The sequence below is a fragment of the Osmerus mordax genome, chromosome 21, assembly GCF_038355195.1.
Source record: "Osmerus mordax isolate fOsmMor3 chromosome 21, fOsmMor3.pri, whole genome shotgun sequence".
Taxonomy (NCBI): domain Eukaryota; kingdom Metazoa; phylum Chordata; class Actinopteri; order Osmeriformes; family Osmeridae; genus Osmerus; species Osmerus mordax.
In genome coordinates, this window is record NC_090070.1 from 9,678,734 (window position 1) to 9,700,389 (window position 21,656).

The 21,656-nt window shown below is 45.4% G+C and overlaps 3 protein-coding genes, 2 long non-coding RNA genes and 1 pseudogene across 10 annotated transcripts; 4 read left to right on the top strand and 2 right to left on the bottom strand.

Annotated features, from left to right (window-relative positions):
• Positions 1-23: 23 nt before the first annotated feature.
• ppp1r27b (protein phosphatase 1, regulatory subunit 27b) lies at positions 24-2,185 on the top strand. The gene is made up of 3 exons (XM_067259001.1): positions 24-454; positions 734-884; positions 1,503-2,185. Exons 1-3 carry the CDS (start codon positions 226-228, stop codon positions 1,624-1,626), a joined length of 504 nt encoding a protein of 167 aa, XP_067115102.1. The 5' UTR covers positions 24-225; the 3' UTR covers positions 1,627-2,185.
• Positions 2,186-2,717: 532 nt separating this feature from the next.
• On the bottom strand, positions 2,718-11,013 carry anapc11 (APC11 anaphase promoting complex subunit 11 homolog (yeast)). 3 transcript variants are annotated; one of them, XM_067258874.1, is made up of 3 exons: positions 10,995-11,013; positions 3,283-3,404; positions 2,718-3,060 (listed from the first exon to the last, which is right to left on the bottom strand). In XM_067258874.1, the coding sequence occupies exons 2-3, from the start codon at positions 3,389-3,391 to the stop codon at positions 2,915-2,917; spliced, it is 255 nt and encodes an 84-aa protein (XP_067114975.1). In that variant the 5' UTR covers positions 3,392-3,404; positions 10,995-11,013; the 3' UTR covers positions 2,718-2,914. The 3 variants fall into 3 exon arrangements, with proteins under 3 accessions (XP_067114975.1, XP_067114973.1, XP_067114974.1); XM_067258872.1 differs by lacking the exon at positions 10,995-11,013 and adding an exon at positions 3,643-3,828; XM_067258873.1 differs by lacking the exon at positions 10,995-11,013 and adding an exon at positions 3,541-3,599.
• Positions 4,017-7,453, top strand: LOC136964908 (THO complex subunit 4-A-like; annotated as a pseudogene).
• On the top strand, positions 7,861-15,169 carry LOC136964909 (rho GDP-dissociation inhibitor 1-like). 3 transcript variants are annotated; one of them, XM_067258871.1, is made up of 7 exons: positions 7,892-7,932; positions 11,478-11,594; positions 12,001-12,189; positions 12,730-12,813; positions 14,247-14,323; positions 14,492-14,555; positions 14,828-15,169. In XM_067258871.1, the coding sequence occupies exons 3-7, from the start codon at positions 12,003-12,005 to the stop codon at positions 15,025-15,027; spliced, it is 612 nt and encodes a 203-aa protein (XP_067114972.1). In that variant the 5' UTR covers positions 7,892-7,932; positions 11,478-11,594; positions 12,001-12,002; the 3' UTR covers positions 15,028-15,169. The 3 variants fall into 3 exon arrangements, with proteins under 3 accessions (XP_067114970.1, XP_067114972.1, XP_067114971.1); XM_067258869.1 differs by lacking the exon at positions 11,478-11,594 and having other exon boundaries at positions 7,861-7,932; XM_067258870.1 differs by lacking the exon at positions 7,892-7,932 and having other exon boundaries at positions 11,190-11,594.
• A 724-nt stretch (positions 15,170-15,893) lies between these two features.
• Positions 15,894-17,253, top strand: LOC136964912 (uncharacterized). Its single transcript, XR_010879272.1, has 2 exons — positions 15,894-16,574; positions 16,617-17,253. It is a non-coding gene; the product is annotated as an uncharacterized lncRNA (long non-coding RNA).
• Positions 17,254-18,004: 751 nt separating this feature from the next.
• Positions 18,005-21,424, bottom strand: LOC136965536 (uncharacterized). Of its 2 annotated transcripts, XR_010879310.1 has the most exons (6): positions 21,410-21,424; positions 20,284-20,387; positions 19,460-19,846; positions 19,203-19,268; positions 19,051-19,113; positions 18,005-18,897 (listed from the first exon to the last, which is right to left on the bottom strand). It is a non-coding gene; the product is annotated as an uncharacterized lncRNA (long non-coding RNA). The 2 variants fall into 2 exon arrangements; XR_010879309.1 differs by lacking the exons at positions 20,284-20,387; positions 21,410-21,424 and having other exon boundaries at positions 18,188-18,897; positions 19,460-19,913.
• Positions 21,425-21,656: the final 232 nt, after the last annotated feature.

The window sequence follows — 21,656 nt, forward strand, 5'->3', positions numbered from 1 at the left end:
TCCACTGTGACTACAGTACCCTGCTCTGCAGAAGACACTAAAAAGCCCTTTGGACTACTGGAAAAACGTATAGATTTATTTTTTTACCTTTTATTTATTCTTTCCTTTTATCACCGAAGGTAGCTGGGCTTTTATTCTGAACTTTTAAAACAAATCAAATTGAAGCTTTGGCTTGATTTGCACTCAACTTTTTTTTTTCAAAACTCAAGTCATCCTCTTTTGAAGATGAAGTATTACCAGTACCCAGTCTCTCAGACCATGGGAATAAGGGCTCTGTCTCCTGACAAATGTGGGTCCCTCTCCTGCAAAGGTTCTGCCTCTCTCAAACCCATCCGCAGCGTGCACTTTCCCAACGACATCGTCTTCCAGGACTACGTGCGCCAGGGCGAGCTTGAGAGGATCGGACGATTCATCCGAGCCAGGAGGGTCAGCCTTGACACCATCTACCACTCTGGTAGGTCACCGGGGCTACAGAAACAAAGCATTTAAGAAGGATTCATCTGTAACTTAGCTCATCTTACACTATTGGACAAATGTGGAAGGTTGCTGTGCTCATTTGCAAGTTTAGCTCTACTCAGCTCAAGTGATTTGAAATGATCTATTTACCTTTATCTAGTTATTCCTTTTGAGTAAGAATTGTGGTGTCTCTGAGACCCACGGTAAAGCTCATCACAAACACTCCTTACGCCGGCCGGCCCATTTCTGATACTATCTCCTTTTGGCATGGACGCAGGCATGGCAGCCATCCACGAGGCGGTGTTGTCCGGGAACCTGGAGTGTGTGAAGCTGCTGGTGAAGTACGGAGCAGACGTCCACCAGAGGGACGAGGAGGGCTGGACGCCGCTCCACATGGCCTGCAGCGACGGCTTCCCAGACATTGCAGAGTGAGCCAACTTTCCGCAGACACTCGCATTCACCCGTGCCATTGGCTCGGCTCATACAGAGCCACAGGTTTCAGACCCACTTTCATACACACACACTCTTCAGCTACACTATCACTCCGACACAGTTACTGGCTTTACCCGTGCTTTCTCTCTCATGCACACAGTCAAGTCAGGCTATCCAAAAAGATGTGAGCCTGTGTCCTATTCATATCACCTCAAAGCTCATGATGGTGGTTTGTGGCCAACTTGTATTGACACGGCTCATACTGTGATGCAGGACCCCTGCTGTTCAGTTGATCTGCCTCAGAGTAGGTTTACAGTCCACCCATGTCATGTGGTGGCAGCTCACGCTGTTTGCATGGCAGTGTCAAGTACATACAAGGCAAAACACAGGAACAGACCACACGCGCTGGCTGAGCACTCCTCAAAAGCCACCCCCAGGGATAATACAAGCTGAAGATATGCCATTTACTTGTACCATGTTGACCTCCTGGACCTTGAACTATACTTGAAACTCACATTTAACTCGCAGCACAGTGCGACACATTCCACACAGGGAGTAGCATATGACACCTTCTTTACTGACCGGGGGGTGGTGCTCTGGTTCTCTCTCCCCAGGTACCTGCTCTCACTGGGCGCCGACCACGAGATCGAGAACGAGTGTGGGGAGAAGCCGTCTGACCTCATCGACCCCGAAAACAAGGAGCTTCTGCAGCTTTTCGGAGTCGGGGGAGACGACTAAGCCCCTCCCCTTTTCTGAAACGCATCAATCTGCTTCCTGGTCCTCCAGGCCGTCCTGGGGCAATGGGACAAAATGGACAGATGACGGTCAGACGTCTCTCCTGGTTGCTGGGATACGTCTTGTCAATGCTGGTTGGCTGGCCAGTGAGAGTGGGATGAGCCGTGGTTGGAGAGAGGCTCCTTAACAAGGCACGGTCAGCTGACACTGCTTTCTGCAGCGCTGAGAAAGGTGTGAGATCATTTACATTTAGTCATTTTTTTACATTTAGTCATTTAGCAGACGCTCTTATCCAGAGCGATCATGAACTACATTCTATGCAGCGTATTGAGCATTTGAATGAAGTAGATAGGCAGTATGGTTATATGGTAATCAGCTTTCCTAATGACTATTGATGAGGTTTTGTTTTTGCTGTGGATGTGTTGAAGGGAATGCTTGCATACCTTATCCATTCTGTAAAAGAACCCTGGGTGTGCGTAGATGTAAATGTACTAATATGGCTTTGTCTTAATATGTATCTATTTTTATACATTCTTTTTCATTAAAGTATTTTATAACTCCATCTGTTCTTAGTTTTTTAACAACAAATTATGTATGTTCATGGGTCTTTTCTGTCAGTCGTAACAACAAATTACAAACTTAGAAATTACAATATTAAAAAAATATATACATATAACATAAAACCTCATGTGAAACACATTTCAGTGTTTCCTAAAAAGAGCTCATGTGAAAACCTAATTAGCCATGGCTCGACCACACAGTCCACTGCTGGGCTTTTTAATACAAAGTATTAAGGCAACCAGGCTAAAGAAAAGTTGGTTGTTTTGGTTATTTTATCCTGATCAACATGATCTCCCCCCAGCCCCTACCCCTACAATCTAAATCTTTAGCCTTAATCATTATTTTGCACTGTTGGAATTAAATTCACTTTACAGACTTTAGAAAGAATATCTGCTGTTTGCTGGTAGTGCCCAACTACTCAGAACACATATTTTTAATCACACTTGTGAATGATCCCAAGAGTACTGACAGACATAAAGCAGACAGGTCCTTAAGGCAATCTGACAAAGGACCTGATGAATTACCTACAAGTGTTCGGAGTGTGACAATTCAGCCTAAAATAATAACTTTAATCCAATTGAACGTATATTCACATTCTCACCAGTCGACTGATGCATACCAACAGTACAAAAACAGAAATATATGTACATATATTCCAAAAGTATACACAAATCCTCAAATTGAGGTATATTCATTAGTCTCTGAAAGGCAATCCAGGAGTGTTGTCAGTTTACTCCTTAAACTTCCACTCCTGTCGGCACATGGGGCACTGCTGTTGAACCTGCTGGGAGTTGAGCCATTTGAGGATGCAGTGCATGTGGAAGCAGTGCGAACACTGGCCCCACACCAGGGGACAGTCATCTCCGGGAACCTTACCTGGAAAGACAAGACATGGAAGGTCTATGACATTGTATTTGAAAATGGGATCTGGTCTCAATGTTGGTGCCTATATTTTGCATCATAATCACCACGTCCAACCATGTTTATGCAAGTCGGGTGGGCTTTTTTTAGGAACTTAGGCCTACAGTTGATGCATGGTCTACTGTAACGGAGGCTCATGACTCGAATCAAGTAACAGGCAACGCGTTAGTAACTTACAGTCCGGACAGCAGCCGTTGAAAGACATTCGGCAGATCCCACAGTTCTCATCATTGGCCACCCAAAGCCAGGACGCCACGCCGTTCCACTGCTTGATTTTTACCTTCATCTTCTTGTCCCTACTAGTAGTAAAGAGACAAATAATTAGCTAGATAGCTAAACAAGCTAGCTATATACTACTTGCAGAGGTACTAGCAGTGAGCAAAGTCAGTGCAGTAGTCAAACTGACAATCACGGGGGGGATTCCGCCAAACATACATTTATTATGCACAACGGCAGCGGGAAAATTTCTTCTTTTTAAACACTTTTCATATATCTGGGTGTTATTTAGACAGCTAGATTGCCTCATTTCGCGCTTACCATTAAATCCAGCTACTTCTTGATAACGCGTACATTACCAGTCGTAGTTGAACAAGACTGTGAAAACAAAGCGAGACCTCCAGTGGCCGGCGGAAGAACTGACGTTGATGTCAAACTAGTTACAGTACGGGGGTGTTGTCTCGGAAAATCTAGGAATGCTGTTTATCTCTACAGAGGATTTCTGCGCATAAACCGTAAATACATTTATTTTAGCAATGAAAACGTTGCCTGGCCAAAGATGTGTCTTAGGCGTTCCGATATGGTTGCTTTCCCGTGTGTAAGCAACAGGTGGCACCACTGCTGAATATTTTCCAAAAATAAACGGAAGTTGTAGAAGCACCTGATGACATCATTTCCTTTCATTATTTAACTGCCTCCTCGTCTCCCTCGACGAGACAAACAAAAGTAAGGAGCGGAAAGGGCCAGCGAGTTAGCTACTAGACAACGTCCTAAGAGTTTATTCGTGTTTAGTAAATTTTTGTAGCATTAGTGCGAACATGTCTGATAAGATGGATATGTCTTTAGACGACATTATTAAGCAGAGTAAAAAGGGTGGTGGAGGAAGCGGCGGCGGCCGCGGAAACAGAGGAGGCCGCGGCCGAGGAGGATCATCTGGGCGATCTGGATTCGCCGGTCGGTCTGGCGGAGGCCCTGAGCGGAGTCGACAGAATTTCAGCCGGGAAAGAAGTAGCAGACCTACGCCGTACAGCAGGGTAGGAACGAGAGGGAGCTCACAGAAAATGAAAATGGTCCGACACCTTCGAGGATGGGTGTCACAAAAATCTATATTGTGGTTTTGAAAGTGCGTCACATAAGTCATGAAGCCGTTCCACATTTTGGCATGATGTGGAATCCCCGTGGGAAAGGGCACATCCAAGAGAGTCGCTTTCAAACGCCATGCTGCTTGTCCATTTGGTAATGGCGTGTGAAGACGTGCGTTGTAAGGAGATTACACGTTGTGGTGTAACGATTTGCTGCTAGCCAACTAAACCGCATTTTCTCAAGCAGCATCCACCCCACAGTACGGATCGCCGTGTTTCCGTTCCTGGCAGTTGAACGGGGATGAAGTTATCCAGCCTCGTGTGTATGGATTCCGAAGTTCATCGCCCATCTGGCTTTTGTCTAGCTAGCTATAGGCTACTAGCCGACCTGAGAGCTAAAAAGCTAGTCAAGCGTTTTCCCTACTAGTTGACGTCATTGTTTAGGGCTAAGGATGCCACCTGGCCACCAAAGCCAAGTCTTTGTTCTTGAAACGAGCTGCAGAGGAACCTCAGCCTGTTTGTGAATGATTAGAATCGTCTAATTTCGGCCTCAATCTGAATTGATTACGCAACTTCTCAAACTACGTGAAGAAGTGAACAAAATGGCGATCCTTAAGATGGATGCTTCTCAAACGGATCCACCATTGTAGTCCCCACATGGAATGCTTTGTTAAGTTTAAATCCGGACTTCTCAAAGAACACTGACCCAAACTACTTGATGAACTTTGCAGTTGGTCAGTCAATTAAGGACGGCAAATGAAGCAGGAAGGCAAGGATTTCACCGTGATGGACTCGCTCGCTTGGAAGAGAAGGCCTCGAGGCCTACCCTCGTCACCGAGCTCAAGTCAGTTTTTGTAGCCGGGAAGACTGCAAGGGCAAATCTGCGAAATGCTAAACTTAACCCAGCCATAAAAACAACAGTACATGCAGAGCCCATTTTAATCGACACAAATCATTAGTCTGTTGTTTTAGCAGTTTATTTGTGATAGTTTTGAAATATTCAGATTATTGTTCTTGTGTTGAAAGTCCGTGTCGTCTTCAGAATTGAACTACCTATATCATCTTGGCTAATGAAGGCTATTGTGTAGCCTATTGTAAATGATGTATAAGCACAATTGAGTCACTTTTTCGTCTTTTTCGAGAAATGGTGGTCAAGTAAGGTTCCCCTTCCTGCGCGGGCAGCGGTTCAGTTTGCACATGCTCACACTGATCGTCAGGAACAGGGGAACCGGAAGTCAGCAGCCGCATCTGTTTTATTGCCCTCTTGCAGCCAAGAGAGTTGCCGGACAAATGGCAACACGACATGTTTGATGGCGGCGTCGGTGCCCGCACTGGCGGAGGCGGAGCAGTTGGAGGCGGCGGTACCGGTGGTGTGGAGACCGGCGGCAAGCTCCTGGTCTCAAACCTCGACTTTGGGGTCTCGGATGCCGACATTAAGGTATGCATGAATGGTCGTTTGCCATGCTACTGGTTTATACGGGTGAATGTTCTAGGTGCCCTAATGACATGATTCTCATTGCCCTCTTCCAGGAGTTGTTTGCGGAGTTTGGCACACTGAAGAAAGCAGCTGTGCACTATGACCGTTCTGGTCGCAGTCAAGGAACTGCTGATGTCCACTTTGAGAGGAGGGCAGATGCACTTAAAGCCATGAAACAATATAACAACGTCCCTTTGGATGGTAAGGTTCAATTTTGGAATTTAGGATCACTGTCTTCTCGGCGGATTGTTTTAATTGCGTGTATCTAGGTGTAAACTAAACTCCTTGTCCTTTCAGGCCGGCCCATGAGCATTCAACATGTCACATCACAAATCGACACACAAAGACGGCCATCTACACAGAGGTACGGGAATCTTGTGATTGGGAAAAGTTGCACCAAGAAAAGCTTTTTCGATGTTGGGGTTGTGTAAATCTTGAGGGGGGGGGGGGGGGGGGAAACATTTGTCTTATTATTCTCAACCTCCCAACTTCTCTGACCCCTACAGTCCTAGAGGAGGAGGTGGTGGCGGTGGATTCAACAGAGATCGAATTGGACGTCCCAACTCTGAGAGGAGACAGGGAGGAGGAGGGGGGGGGCGGGCGGGGTGGCGGAGGGGCCAGAGGCCGGGGGAGAGGTGGGAGAGGAGGCGGCGGCAAACCAGCGCTCTCTGCTGAGGAGCTGGACGCTCAGTTGGATGCTTACAATGCAAAGGTCAGAAATGGATTTGAAGACAATTTGACAATTGATGTTGAAATTCCCCTTGTGTAATTTATATCTTCAATCCAAATGTTTTTGTCGACCTAATGTGTGTGCTTTTTTTTCTCAGATGGAAACCAGTTAAACCTTTTCCAAGATGCACACTCGTCAAGATCTAGCCCCTGCCCTACCTATCTGCCATCATTGGATTTGAAACTAGTTGTTGTTTGTCTAAGATGTTTTACACTTACTGTTCTTTGAAGCCATTTTAATGTACAGACCTTGTTTCCCCCCCCCCCATTTTAATATTATGAACACTTTTTGTACCATTTTATTTTGGGTAAAATAGTAGGTTATTGAAGGGAGGTTTTTTTTGTTGGTTCTTCCCTCCCCTGATTCTCCATGTACTGTTTAATTGCAATAAACCTACAACCAAACTATGTTCTCTGCAATTCTTAGTTCAGACAAATCATTGCTATTGTCCAGAATGTAAATATTTAGAAGAGCCCTTTTTAACAGGAGAGCAGTGTCATTAGGATGTTAGTGTAGTCCAGGGTTTGTCACGGTCAATGCTGAAATGTTAAGTCAAATAGAAGGCAGTAGGCTTGCTATAGATTACTACTCAGTTACCATGGAGAAGGGTGGAATCCATAGTGAGCCCAACGTTACAAAGGATTGCATCAAAAAAGGTGGCTTTTATGACGTGTAATGCATCCTCTTTGTAGTGTGTACCATAGTGACATCTGCTGGTCAGGTCATGTTAAACAGCTATGTGTTTGGAACTGTAGAGAAGTGCTTGTGCGAACAAGGCCCCGTGTTGGAAGGGCTTCATAATTGAACTGGACAATTGGTGGCGAATTAAAACATTTTTCTCAATTTTTTTGCAATTAAGTTTCACTTTTTCTCTAAACCTACACAGTTCAGTCACGTTGTCAACTGCAGGGCTTCAGGATAAATTAAAGCGAGGTGATGAATTAGTATCGGTTACAGTTGAATCACTTGCTCAGGTAGTAAGTGTCCATATTGAGAATCACACCATTTGTGCTGCATATGAACTGAACGTTATTTACACACAATTGGGATTCATTTAATTCCAGTTGTAGCCATATGAATATTGATTACAATGCAATGGTTTCAAACCTGCCAGCAAAGTAAATATGCACATTCAAACCGTCTTTACCGTAGGGTGTGCACCACCAGCAACCGCACATGCACATGACTTGCGTGCGCGTCAGTTCCCGGAAGAGTGAAGAGCGGGCGGGCGGGCGGCACCGTTCCTTGTTCGCCATACTTGCATAGTGCAGAGTGACTGAAGCACTTATTCGAGCAGCACCCGAAAAACCTGCTGTACACCGGTAAGGACCTCCATCCTTCACAGAAACACTCTTTGTGCGTCAGAAATGTAAACGATGAAAACGTTTATAATTGTACAAGCTTTTTCGTATTTCGGTTTGTCATTTCAATTTGAGCTAGCCAGAGACCGGCTGGCTGTTGAGTTGTTCTAGTAATGCTGAATGGCTAGCTAGCCATGTCCCACCCTACAGAAAGGCATGGTGCTCCTTGTGTTAGCCGGCAGGTATGGCTGGCACAAACCTGAATCATCTCCTTGTGCTTGTGGGCAAAATAGTTGTACAACAGGATTAATGTATCTAACTAACTAGAAAAGCAATTCAAACTGGTTGGTGGTGAACTGTCCCCGTGCATAGATGGTTGCTTCTAGATTAATGATGACTTGCTCAAGTGTGTAGCCGGTGGCTGTGCTAAGCAACGAGCTTTAGCTGTTGTTGGCAGTTGTGGTCTTTTGATGTGTGATTGTTTTAAAGGAGCTTTTTAGTTCTTAAAGGACAATGGATGATTTATTTAAATTGATTATCAATGGTTAGATTAGCTAATTTTTTGTTCATGGACATCTTTGTGTCACTGCAGCATGACTCATGAGACAAAGAAAGTTAGCTATAGCTGCTGTTTCAAGCCACCAAGAAAACTCGTTTTCTTTGTTAGACTTAGCTACTATAGCTAGGTAGTAGTATTTAGAAGCATACTGTATATATTTATTGGTTCTGTTTCAGGTAGAACTCGGAAAGGGAATTCTTTTCTGAAAGACAGCATTGTAGAATGAAAATTCAGCAACTGGGATGTGGGTTGACATTCCTAATGTACTTGTAGCTGGTCGTCACCAAAGCAGTTTGGGTATACAGCATTGTGATGTATCTTGTGCGGTTTGTTTGTTTCCTCTGCAAATATTAGTCATCTGAGTTTGAAGCATTCATTTCCTGTCAATCTCCAAACCTGTTGCAAAACTTCACGGCTTCCTCTGGGGCGGGGTGGTCTCCACACCACATAGACCAGTATAAATGGGCATGAAATTAAATACTAGATGGGGTTTTGTCCGTTAATAATTTGAAATACTACGTGTTCTCAATCAAGGAAAATTCCAGGTAGGATGACAACCCCTCTACTCGACATACAAAGAGGATGTCATTTCGAGGAGGGAAAAGAAACGGTGGATGTTTAGCTTGAGTGACAGAGCAGGGTTTAAGTGGCAGCAGTTATGTAAGTTTCCCGACCTTTCTGTCAAAGAAAGCTGCTAAAACACACTTACTGTTAACTTCAGTTCAAACTGAAATTTAGAACACATGACATCATATACAAGTAAAAAAAAAATTTGAAATGGAGAGAGTTTTCTCCATGGTAAATCTTCTCAGCCCATTATTTGATCAAGGTTGAGTGGAAGCAAATGGAATTAGCACACTCGATTTCCCTTTCCCTTCAATTCTCTTTGCTAATCCCTCCTTGAAAACTGAGTGTGTATTTGACCAGGTTTCTAAGATGGTGGGTCAGTGTTGGCGGCGGGGCAACGGGCATGAGCAGGTTCCCGGCCCTGAGCTCAAGCAAGCCAGTGACGGCACGGCCTGCTTTCCACAGTTTGCAGAGCTCTTCCTCTTTAGCATTCCTGTCTGAGATGCTAGTTTAGGCAGGTCAGTTTGGGGGGTGGGTGTGGGGGGGGGGGGGGGGGGATGGAAATATGTTGGTTAGCACTAGCAGCACCTTCCCCTCAGTAGCCTCAGGTGGCTGGAAGCCACACTCTTTTTTTAACCAAGTACTCCCTGTTCCACGATAAAGTAACAACAGCACTTGCCAGTAGAACCCATTGCTAGAGTGTCTGTTTTTTTTTTGGGGGGGGGGGGGTCTGGTAATGCACTAAGTTGCTGTCTCTGCAAAGAAAAATTCCAGACTATATATTTTCTTGATTCTAAGACCTCTAGAAGGACTCATGTCGGAGATAAGTCTAAGATAAGTAGGAAAAGTCCATACTAGGCCTGACTCTTCCCTGAGTTATCATGTTTGTGTGACAGGCAGTTTAACTGCTTTACGTTCAGGACACGGGTATGCCGATCTTGCATCAAACAGTCCCTTCCTAGGACGTTACTGCCGCTGCCTGTGAAAAACACATTGACGTCACGCCACATGCAGCCCATCTCCACTCAGGACTTTGTCTCTCGTTTAGCATTCACTGGGACCCTTCGGTTCCTACATCCACCTGTACCCCTCTTGCTCTCCCCATTGGAACTTTGCAGTCGGAAAAAGTGAAGGATTAGCTTGACCTTGGCACAAACAAATCTCCTACAAACAAACGGAACAACTGCGTCAGTAATGCACTCTGCTCCATTTTCTGTCCTCCGAACGAAGAAGGAAAATCTGTAGTCCCCCCCCCCCCCCCCCCCCCCAAAAGCTGACAGTTGGATATATTAGACACTTGACTGTTTCCATGGTTCCAGATGAGTGCCTTTACAAAGTCTCAACTCCCAACTAAATAGTAGGCTTTTTTTATTGCTGTTCATAAAGACAGATCATCAATATGTAAAATGGGACTTTTATAAAAAATAAAAAAATCAGTTTACAGTTGGAAGAGTTTTAGAACCCCACTGATCTTCGCTTCTCAAAAGCAAGTTCATGTTACAGGCAGGGACACTAAAGGACTGCTGACCTTACTGGGAATGTCGAGTCTATCTGGCATAAACAAGGACTTCCTGCTTTTGTTATAGCCTCTCTAGTTATCATGTGTCGAGCCGAGTGCGTTTTCCCCAATAATAACCCTTTGGATGGGAATGACACGCCCAAAGTCAACTTCACCAAGGTTGAATCACCTTGTGAGAGAGATCTCAGGCCTTATTTTTCCCCTTCTCGCTTCTTGTATACAAATGAAACTATTGTGGTGAACACAAAGTAAATAGGACCTCGCTGTTAGTTTTGGGTCTCGCAACCCCTAGCTGTGCTACAGAATGAGGTCAGAGCCATCCGTCATATCTGCCAGGGCTGGACAAGGGGAACTCACAGCCTAATGGGCTGTGTACATATGTTTCCACCAACATGGGTGCAGTCCATGTAAACAAAGGACAGAAGGAAGAGGTCCTACCTGGAGATCAGCAATTCAGCCAACCAGCCCGTCAGTGTATGTAGACTCTGATTTAAGCTCTGTTTTAGTAGTCCAAGCAAAGGCGGACCAGTGTCGGGGGAGAGAGAAGGGGTAGCTAGAGACAAAGGGTAGGTAGAGAGAGGGGGGGGGGGGCAGGGAGGGAAAGAGAGAGTGGCTGACAGGCTCTGTGATTGATCTTCTTTTAGAAAGATGAGCCCCTGCTGGTGGTGGTCCCAATGCTGATACACAGCCCATGCTCTTCTGACCTCAATAATGTCTAGACCTGAGTTTGTGTGTGTCTAAGAAAGTGTGTGTGCTCGTGTGGGGTAAGAGGAAGAGTGTGTGTGTGTCCGTATCCCGTGCTGGTGTGTGTGTGCAAGCACCTGCCAGCCTAGAGAGCGAGAGACCTGTGTCATGTGACTGTGTGTACCATGACCTCATTTGCCGGTTGTGTAGCTGACTCTGGCTGTGACGTGGTTTCAGAGAACTGTGGTCTGATTTTAGGACCCAGACTTAGGTCATCTCCAGTCTGATAGGAAGTCTGTTCCCTGCCCAACAACACCTCTCCCTCAGACACCCTGAGGACGCGAGGACTTCAAGGTAACTGGCTTAAGATCCATTTGGCGATCGATGTTGGCACATGCGGTCTGTTCTGCTTATTGAAATATAGTTGTACAGGAGCATCAATCTGGTGTAGGACTGTAGGACTACACCAGACCAGGCAAACTTAACTGCATACTTGTCTCGTTGGATTCCAGCCGCTGTTTTTCTTCTTTCGTCTGTAATCTGTTCTCCAGCTTTAGATGAAGGGAGTTATAGCAGCAAGGAGGAGGAAGAGGAGGAGGAGGAGGAGGAGGAGATCAGCTAGCTATGTGGAAGGAGAAGTGGCCCACCTTCCCTCCAAAGGGATGGTGAAAGGTCTACACAAAATGTCTCCATTTTCCTGACTCTCCCACCTGTCGTCGTCCCCCCCCTCCTCTCCCTCCCCCCCCCCTCTCCTCCCCAGACATGGCTGAGGACGACCTGACCCCAGAGCAGCTGGCGGCCATCGCTGCGGAGAACGAGGTGGGGGAGTCGGTCAACTACAAGCCGCCGGCCCAGAAGACCCTGCAGGAGATCCAGGAGCTGGACAAGGACGACGAGAGCCTCCGCAAGTACAAGGAGGCTCTGCTCGGAGAGGGGCATGCCGTGGCCGGTGAGGAAGAGGGGGGGGGGGGGGGGGGGGGGGGGGGGGGGGGTTTGGTGTGTGTGCTTTCCTGTGTGCGCATGCATTTTCCTGCCAGTATGGAGGCCCTCTTCCTCCGCAGTGAGAGAGGCCTGCTGCTGTAGGACTGGGACTAATCACATGTTTAATTAATGCCAAAGTCCTCCCAGTTAATGGATAGATGTCCTGATTTCAGATGTCTCTGGGGCTGAGAGAGGACAGCTGCTTATTACAGCACACACACACACTCACACACTCTCCCCTCACTTGTGTTGAGCCTGTCGACTGCTCTCTTTGTGTCACGAAAAGAATCGAGGAGAAGACTGGATTAAGTATTGCAGTTGGAGGAGGAGGGAGCAGGGTGGGTTTATTCATTCAGAATGACCCCTGCAGTACAGTTCAAAAAGGGGATTAACCCCATGTTGGCTCCCACTGCACGCTGATCATTTGGGATAAGCAGTGTGGGATAGCACTGGAGCGCTGTGTGTTTTGGTGTGGTGTGAAACCTGACCGTGTCTGGTCCTGTCCCAGACCCCGGTGCCCCCAACGTCCAGGTGACCCGGCTGACCCTGGTCTGTGACACCGCCCCAGCACCACTCACTCTGGACCTGCAAGGTAAGAAGCCAGTCACAAGCAGCCATGGAGAGCACTCGCTGTCAAATGACAAGATGTTCGATGACTACAGCAATACGATTTGAAGAGAATGCATTTCTGTAAATCATCAGAACACAAAGATAATATTCTTAATCCAGACTGTAAGGTATTTTAAAAGTATATGTGAGACAGATGAAGGAACTTACTTGGACATACAACTGAAGAATGCTCTTGTACCTAATATGTAATAAGTGTCTTTTGTCAAAAGTTCTACCAAACAAAGGGTTGGTCAATGAAAAAAACCCACAAAAAAACCCAGCCTGTGTATAGTCAGATGGATTAGAGGTGACGCATGCCTGCTGACCTCAGAATGCTGCGCCCGCTCTCTCCTGAGGGCTGTGTTGAGCAGCAGGAGACCTTGGCCAGAGAAATGGCCCTCTGACTCATCCTTGGTGAGCAAATCTAGTTCCAGTAAGACCACTCCAGTTCTAGAATAAGAACCCTCTAGTTCCAGTAAAACAACTCCAGTTCTAGAATAAGAACCCTCTAGTTCCAGTAAAACAACTCCAGTTCTAGAATAAGACCCCTCTAGTTCCAGTAAAACAACTCCAGTTCTAGAATAAGACCCCTCTAGTTCCAGTAAAACAACTCCAGTTCTAGAATAACTCTAGTTCCAGTAAAACAACTCCAGTTCTAGAATAAGAACCCTCTAGTTCCAGTAAAACAACTCCAGTTCTAGAATAAGACCCCTCTAGTTCCAGTAAAACAACTCCAGTTCTAGAATAAGACCCCTCTAGTTCCAGTAAAACAACTCCAGTTCTAGAATAAGACCCCTCTAGTTCCAGTAAAACAACTCCAGTTCTAGAATAAGACCCCTCTAGTTTCTGTAGGACTACTCTAGTTCTAGAAGAAGATCCCTCTAGTTCTAGAAGACCACTCTCTGCCGCCCATTGTCGATGTGTTGATTGCATTGAGACGATATTCTGGTTGAAGATATTTGGCACATTGTTACTATTTGTGATGAGAGAAGAGTTTATTTGTTTGGATGAAGCAAGTTGTCTGAGTGCCAGTGAGGGAGATGCAGCCATAATTAAGCCTCCTAATGAGGCATTGCCATTGTCGGGAGATGATAATGATCCCCACTGGGGTGTCACTCAGCCCTGCCCCCTTGTCATGCCCCCCTCCCCCCCATGGCTGTTGAAGACCCCCACGATCTGTCGCTGCACACACACGTCACACACGGACAGACTTAAGGTCATGAGCAGGCTGTTGCTGTATTCTTGAGGCAGAGAGAGGGAGACGGTGTGGGCGGGGGAGAGGGAGAGAGGGAGGGAGACAGACGGGAGTGTTTGTGAGACAGAGAAAGGGCTTAGAGAAAGGGTGAGCTGAACTGCCTGCCCTTTGTGCTCTGCACAAACCTTATGGGTCCTTTTTTTTGTGCTGTATGTTAACAGGGGATCTAGAGGCCTTTAAGAAGCAGTCCTTTATCCTGAAGGAAGGGGTGGAGTACAGAATAAAGATCAGCTTCAAGGTAAGGGAGCGCGCAGAACTGCAGTTTCTCCTCCTGTTGGTACCTCGATCTGTTCCCTGGAAATAAACGGGGGGAAAAAAACAAAATGTGAATTATTACATAAGAGCTTTCTTTTTAAATAAAGCTTGGATGCTATAAATAAACGGCACGCCTCTCCCGTGTATTCAGGTGAACAAGGAGATCGTCTCGGGCCTCAAGTATGTCCAGCAGACCTTTAGGAAAGGAGTGAAAAGTGAGTAACATCTTCTGACAGTCACCTAGCCCCTTAGAAACTCGAAACACAGACCAAAACATTTCCCCCCCCCCCCCCCCCCCCCCCCCCCCCCCCCCCGAGAGGAATTGGCACGCAGAACCCGTGTCGCTGGACTAGCTCACGTCTGTTCTGCATCTCGCTCCAGACGCTTCACGAGCGTGGACGCCACAGGTCCGCCGTCTCTTAGCAACAAAGAAGCATTTCAGCCCACATCTAAAAGCTGCACGTCTCCCTCCCTCTTCCCTCCCCAGTCGACAAGTCCGACTACATGGTGGGCAGCTACGGGCCGCGGCCCGACGAGTACGACTTCCTGACCCCGCTGGAGGAGGCCCCCAAGGGCATGCTGGCCCGCGGCACCTACAACATGAAGTCCAAGTTCACCGACGACGACAAGCACGACCACCTCTCCTGGGAGTGGAACCTCAACATCAAGAAGGACTGGAAGGACTAAAGAGAGACGGAGAGGCCTTCGGGAACCCCCCAGCCCCTTCCCCCCCCCCTCGTCCCACTCATTTCACCCCAAGTCTCGTCTGTTCATCCCCTCTGGTTTCCTTCCATCCCTCGCTGCCCTTCTCGTCCGCTCAACACTCTCGTCTCGGATCTCTTCCTCCGTTCCAGCGCCGGCGGCGGCGGCGGGAGCAGTCGCGGTCCCCCTCTGTCCGTCCAGCCCTCCATCTCTCCACATCCTCCTCCCCCTCCACCTTCCACTCACCAGGTTCACCTCGGTTCAGCCGTCACCAGCCGGCCATCCCGTGGTGCACCCTGTCCCCCTACCCGCTGTGCAGGTCCCATCTTCCCACCTATGTCATGGTTTGTGCTGCTCGAAGAGATTAATCCTGTCTCCCCCCCCCTCCCGCACTTTCCTTTACACTCGTCAAAAAAATGGTCTTCCTTCCAGTAAGTACATGAGGAACAGCAACTGTACAATCGACTTTGTTAGCCTTTTTTTGATATATATATATATATATATATGATTGTGTTACTACTAAATAGTCGTGTAATCGTGGCTATAATTGACACTGCTGTTGACATGAATCTGTTTTTATGGTCATTATGTCCTTCTTCCCCACCATCCCTGATGGAAGCCCCTCTCTCTTTTAGCATTCCTTGGTTGTCCTGCTAGCCTTCTGCTGCTGCTGTTGTTTTTAAAGTTAATCCTTTACCGAGACCTGCCTTGTGGATAGTACAGTTGATCAAATTGGAGTCTCTCCATCTCTCTCCCCCCTTAAATGTATTCACCCTCTCCTCCTCCAGGAGGACTGGGGCCAAAGTGAACAAGGGAGTTGGGAGGGGGGGTTGGGGGGAGGGAGGGAAACAAAAACGACAGTTTACCAAGGGGTGAGAACCCTGCACCCCTTTTGCTGCCTTATACAGAACAAAAAACAAAAAAAAACGAATACCTGGCTTGTTCTGACTGGAGTAGTTACTAAGCTTGCATGCCTCCTAGCTGTGTGCAGAGTATATCAAGCAGGGCTGGCCGTAAAGTAGTCTCAACCAAGGGCTAACTACTAGTAGTCAACCTCGTTAGCCCTCAACTAGCGTAAACACCCGTCTGTAACTTCTGTAGGTTACTTAGACGCTGCTTGCTGTTATAACCCTCCCTACCTAGTTACCAACTGGTCACTTTCTGTAGGGAGTCACCAATGGTAGAATTTGTAATCAGCTGATGATATTTACCACTGGTTCTCGTTTCCTTCACCAAACCCTAGTCAGTATTGATTAAACCATGGCACTTATATTTTCCTTAGCCATGAGGCCTTATCGCAGACTTTAAAGTGTTTAAAAAAAGAATTTAACGCTTATTTCATTAATTTTTTCGTTGCCTTAACATGCTATACATCTGTCTGCTGAGGCAGAAAACCCATGCTCCCCCAGTCATTCAGATTGTGTTGTGACCCCCAGCCTGCTACAGGAGGTCACATGTCATAGTAGTGTACAATAGCAGAGAAGGCACAGGCCTGGTGGATGACACGCCGTCCGCTGCTGGAGACATTGACGGTGTTCAGCTACAGTCGAGGTCGGCCAGGTGACGGTGTTTAGGTGTTCAGCTACAGTCGAGGTCGGCCAGGTGACGGTGTTTAGGTGTTTTAGCTACAGTCGAGGTCGGCCAGGTGACGGTGTTTAGGTGTTCAGCTACAGTCGAGGTCGGCCAGGTGACGGTGTTTAGGTGTTTTAGCTACAGTCGAGGTCGGCCAGGTGACGGTGTTTAGGTGTTTAGCTACTGTCAAGGTCGGCCAGGATTCTGTCAGTGGGGAGGGGGGGGGGTTCAGACTCAAACCTCGGTGGCCAGCAGAACTACACTTCTAAAGGAAATGTCGAGTTAATGGCGATGCATACAAAAAACTAAAAAGCTAAAGGTCAAGTTTGCACAATGTGGAGTGGTCGTTCACCAGAAAAAGGCGTGATTGATCATGTTCGTGTGCGAACGGGGAGGGGTTCTGAAACGGTGTGAACGGAACTGACCTGATGAGTGAAACTGTACTGTACCAGACAGAGCAAATGGATGTAAAAGTGTGTTTCCCATGTCGTGAATGATCTTGATGCTGTTCCATACATTCCTTCACATTGTACAGTTTCTATGAAAATGCTGGCATGCTGGGGGGGTTGTGTATTTTGATCATTTGTGATTGCTCTTCTTGGTCAATAAAGATTTTGCTTAACTTGGCCTGAAATGAAATTAATGTCTGGTGTGATCTGTTTTGTATCTCTGGCAGAGTGTGAATTATACAATGACAATCGGGGGGGGTCAACTTCTTCTCCAGGGCGTAAAGTAATATTTCAGCCATGGTCACATATAACAAGCAGGTAAAATGGATACATTCATCTAGAAAATGTATCTGTTAGTGTATATACACTATATATACTATAACGTCGATCATCAAGACAACACAGTAGGCCTATCCACTATTGTAGGTTATATATGCATAATAACGTGTGAGCATAGTGTTTTTGCTGAATGAAGTTCGTCTTGTCATCTAAACTAAGTAGCCAGAGTTTGTTACCATTTATTGTGTTTAAGTAACTTAGTTTCACAGGTTGAGCAGATCGGGGTGTAGTGGTTAAATATTCTAGCGATTCACATCAATTCACAAATTTCAAAATTAGCCCACATCCACTGAGCTGTCAGGGATCATAACAATCTCCACTCAACATTTAAATTTGACATTGAACTATCTAGTTGTATCAACCTGCAGAGTTGTGGTGTCAGAAAACCAGATGAACGCATGGCTCCCCCGTTACCTCTCTGGGTTAGTGTGCATGCCCTGAAAGCTGGGGCAGGACTGCAGTCTGGGTTCAAATCCAGCTGTCACCCTTTTCTGTATGTCTTCCTCCCTCTCCGTTCTTTTCCTGTCACACTTCAATTAACTGTCCAATACAGCATGTCAAACACAATGCACAACTAAATAAACTGAGGGAAATAACTACACAACTTGTCTTTGAAAGTTTTTGTTTTATGCGATTCAGTTTGGAGCACTTTTAAGAGTAATACAGAATTTCACAGTGTTTGGTGAAAGAATTACTTTGGTGCCTGAAGTTACATTGTTGGGACTTATGGGATTTAGATAGGGACAGACATTTCAACAAAAGAGGCAGAATAATCCTCTACGATGGATTGAATATGAACAATTCATTATATTTATTCTTTTTAAAGCATCATCATATCAACTCAGACAGAATTATGACACACCTATTTATACTTTATCAAAGTTATTTTTTTGAGGGGGCACGGCATTCAATTTGGGTGGGCTTTGTCCGTCAATGCCCCCCCTTGGAGCCGACCCTTGCTTATATGCACAATAACATGCAACTATTAAGTATATTTGACTGGTTAATCTGATTGATATAGTCTAATTACCATTTTACAAGCATTGTCCTCACAGGTAACCTAAAAACCCACAGAAACAGGAAAGAGAACTCCAGAAAGAAATCCTTGAGAGGAATCTTACTTTTGGAAAGAAAAGGTTTTGTGGCGAGGCCAAGTTCAGACTTGTATTTACAGCGTATAAAAATAAACTTTTTACAAGCAATGTCGCAGGGCTTCACATACTCCCATATAACTGCCCCTCAACCCTCAAGGAAGACAAGGAAAAACTCCCAGAATTTTTTTTGGAAGAAACCTTGGGAGGAGCGATTCGGTGAGGGATCCCCTCCTCCAAAGATGGTTGGTGACAGAGGAAAGCACAGGTTTGAACTGTCCATCACGGCCTTCGTCAACCTGTATCTTGACTCAGATGATCAATGTCATTGTGACAAGATGTGCTTAGTCGTCATCATCAAATTCTTTTTGCCTCCAGATCCAGAAACTTGGATTGCTTAACTTCTAAAAAAAACAACAACAAAAAAACACCCAGATTACAGAATAAGACATCCACAAAATATTGCTCCCAAATGTTTGCATCATAACAGTGCGACCATCTATCGTAATTAAAGAAAGGAAGGGATTGTAACATGTCAGTTAACATTGGTTTCATACCCAGTCCATCTCCTCACATTCTTCATCTTCATGACAGCAGGTAATTCCTCCAGACATATCAGCCTAAATGAACAGAGAAACCGCATTTTACATGATACCATATTGACAGTATATCGTTTCCATTGTCTAACCCTTGAAGTCAGGACACATACCCAGTCCATGTCCTCCTCTCCAGACAAAACGAGACCCTGGAGTTTTACGCATTGCTGAATAAGGTCCTAGTAGAAAATCAGAGTTAATAGAAAATTAGTTTGAACCCAGTTGATATGCTAGACAGTCATGGATTTAGGTTTTGTTTTAGTCATGAACGTTACAACTAACATGCGTGACTATCTGATACGCATATGAAATACACCGGTTATTCATGAGAATACATATTCATGGAAATATGGGCAAAATGTATCTGTACCAAATCCACTTTGAGCAGGTTGTGTGTTGCTTGACAAGCCTAGGGAGATCCAAAATTATGATTAGAGAAATGACAGGTGACATGAAATCTTATTCTGCAAACTAAACGTTAATTGAAATGACTGTATTCAAATGAAAACAAGAAAGGAATACATGACCGGAATCAAACTTGGTAGCTTCAATGCCGTCTGGTAGTGGCTTCAATGCCGTCTGGTTGTGGCTTCAATGCCATCTGGTAGGCATACACCATTTGGTAGGCATACATTGCTGGTAGTGGCACAAAGCCGTTTGTTTGGTGGCATCAAGCCGTTTGGTGGCATATTTCAGCCATTGTATGTTTTTTGTACATGTGTAGTGTACTGGCTACATACAGCCATTTATCTGCGCCCTTCCGGCCATCACAGAGAGAGAATAGAGACAGAGAGGGAGCATAGAGACAGAGAGAGAGCATAGAGTACACCAGAGAGAGCATAGAGTACACCAGAGAGAGAGCATAGAGACAGAGAGAGAGCATAGAGTACACCAGAGAGAGAGAGACAGAGAGAGAGCATAGAGTACACCAGAGAGAGAGAGACAGAGAGAGCATAGAGTACACCAGAGAGAGAGAGACAGAGAGAGCATAGAGTACACCAGAGAGTGCAGACAGTGCAGAGTACAGATACTCAGAGAAGCAAAGATGCAGCACGTTGACACAAAAAGCAAAAGAGAGGATGGTTATACACCACAATTAATAATCCTTATAACAATACATCCACCATTTGAATTGAATATCAATAAACATCAATGGTTTTTGCTCCAGAAGCATAGTTGCATTCTGTTGTATACCATTATGCCAATTCAAGTAGATTTTCAACTGTAGCTTCTAGACTTGTGGGAACTTGCAGAAGAGAGAACAGTACTTCTCAGGTATTTTGATGTGACGTAAGAACCTGCAAGGTAGAGCAGTCATTAGCTCTGGCTTCATTTTGCTCCCACGGTTAAAGAGACAAATGCTTAGGTGCATGTAAAATAATCCTACACACCACTGAAAGGCAATAGTCTTTTGCTGAAAATGAAATGTCTTTAAAAGTGTATTACGGTACTTTAAAATATGGTATTATCTGCCCCATTGTTCCCAAATGAATACCAATTGCCAATTGCTACCAAGTCATTTTAAAATTAAAACCGTAAAAAAAAAAAAACGGGTAAATATCTGATGAATGCACGTTATAACGTGTCACTTGTTGAGCCAAGTCAGCCAATATGTCAACAAAACACAAAGATAAGCCACATTTTTGGACAAATTTGTATATACGAACACAGAAAACAGTTTGCCAGTCAAGTAAAAATGTTTCATCACCACAGACAACGACAGCTGACAGCGATAGTGCTGAACAGGCCAAGTGCGCTCTATAAGATTATGAGAAGTACGATGTGAGCACACGATGCTACCACACTTCTCCTAGTATCTCGTTCTTTTCTTTTTAATGCGCCCGATTTACATTTTCTCTCAATTTTCGTAACTATTCTCTTAAGTTCTATATCTATGGCGCTGCCACTGTCTAACTGTACTCCCTGGATAAATATTGTCTGATAAACGAAAAAGCTATTTGAGAAAGAAGCAGACAGAAGGGTTGCATTGTGCATTTGAAGGTTACACGTCAAAATGTAAGTAAGTGATGCAAGATCAGCGGTGTTTGAGGGGCACCTTATTGTCACGGGGCCCTGGGGCGGCCGCTAATTATTATTTAAGTCTTTTTTTCTAGGAAAGATTATAGGCCCACTCACTTTTGCACTGGCCGGCCCAAAATACAATTTCATACAATTTCTGGCTACGCCCCTGCTTCCAATTGGCAATGTCTCAATAATTCTAGTTCAACCAACATCAAAAGGTAAAATACAATGTTTCAATGTAGAAATACAAATCCGAAAAATTCGGGATTACAGAAACATGAAAGGAAATCATACTCACCAGATGAAACAGGCAACAAAACTCAGGTTTGTCAGCTGTGGTTTATATACACCCCTTCGACTCACGTCATACCAGGGAAATGGTAACCGTCAAGCTGAATCGAAACTTAACTGTTCTGGAGCATTCTGATGGTCCATCCACCGTTCAACTTTGCCACTGTATTTTGTAGTAGAAGCAATGAGGCTGTAATCAACTTTCAGGTTAGTGCATACACTGTCATGACAAACATGTCATGAAAGTTGTGTTA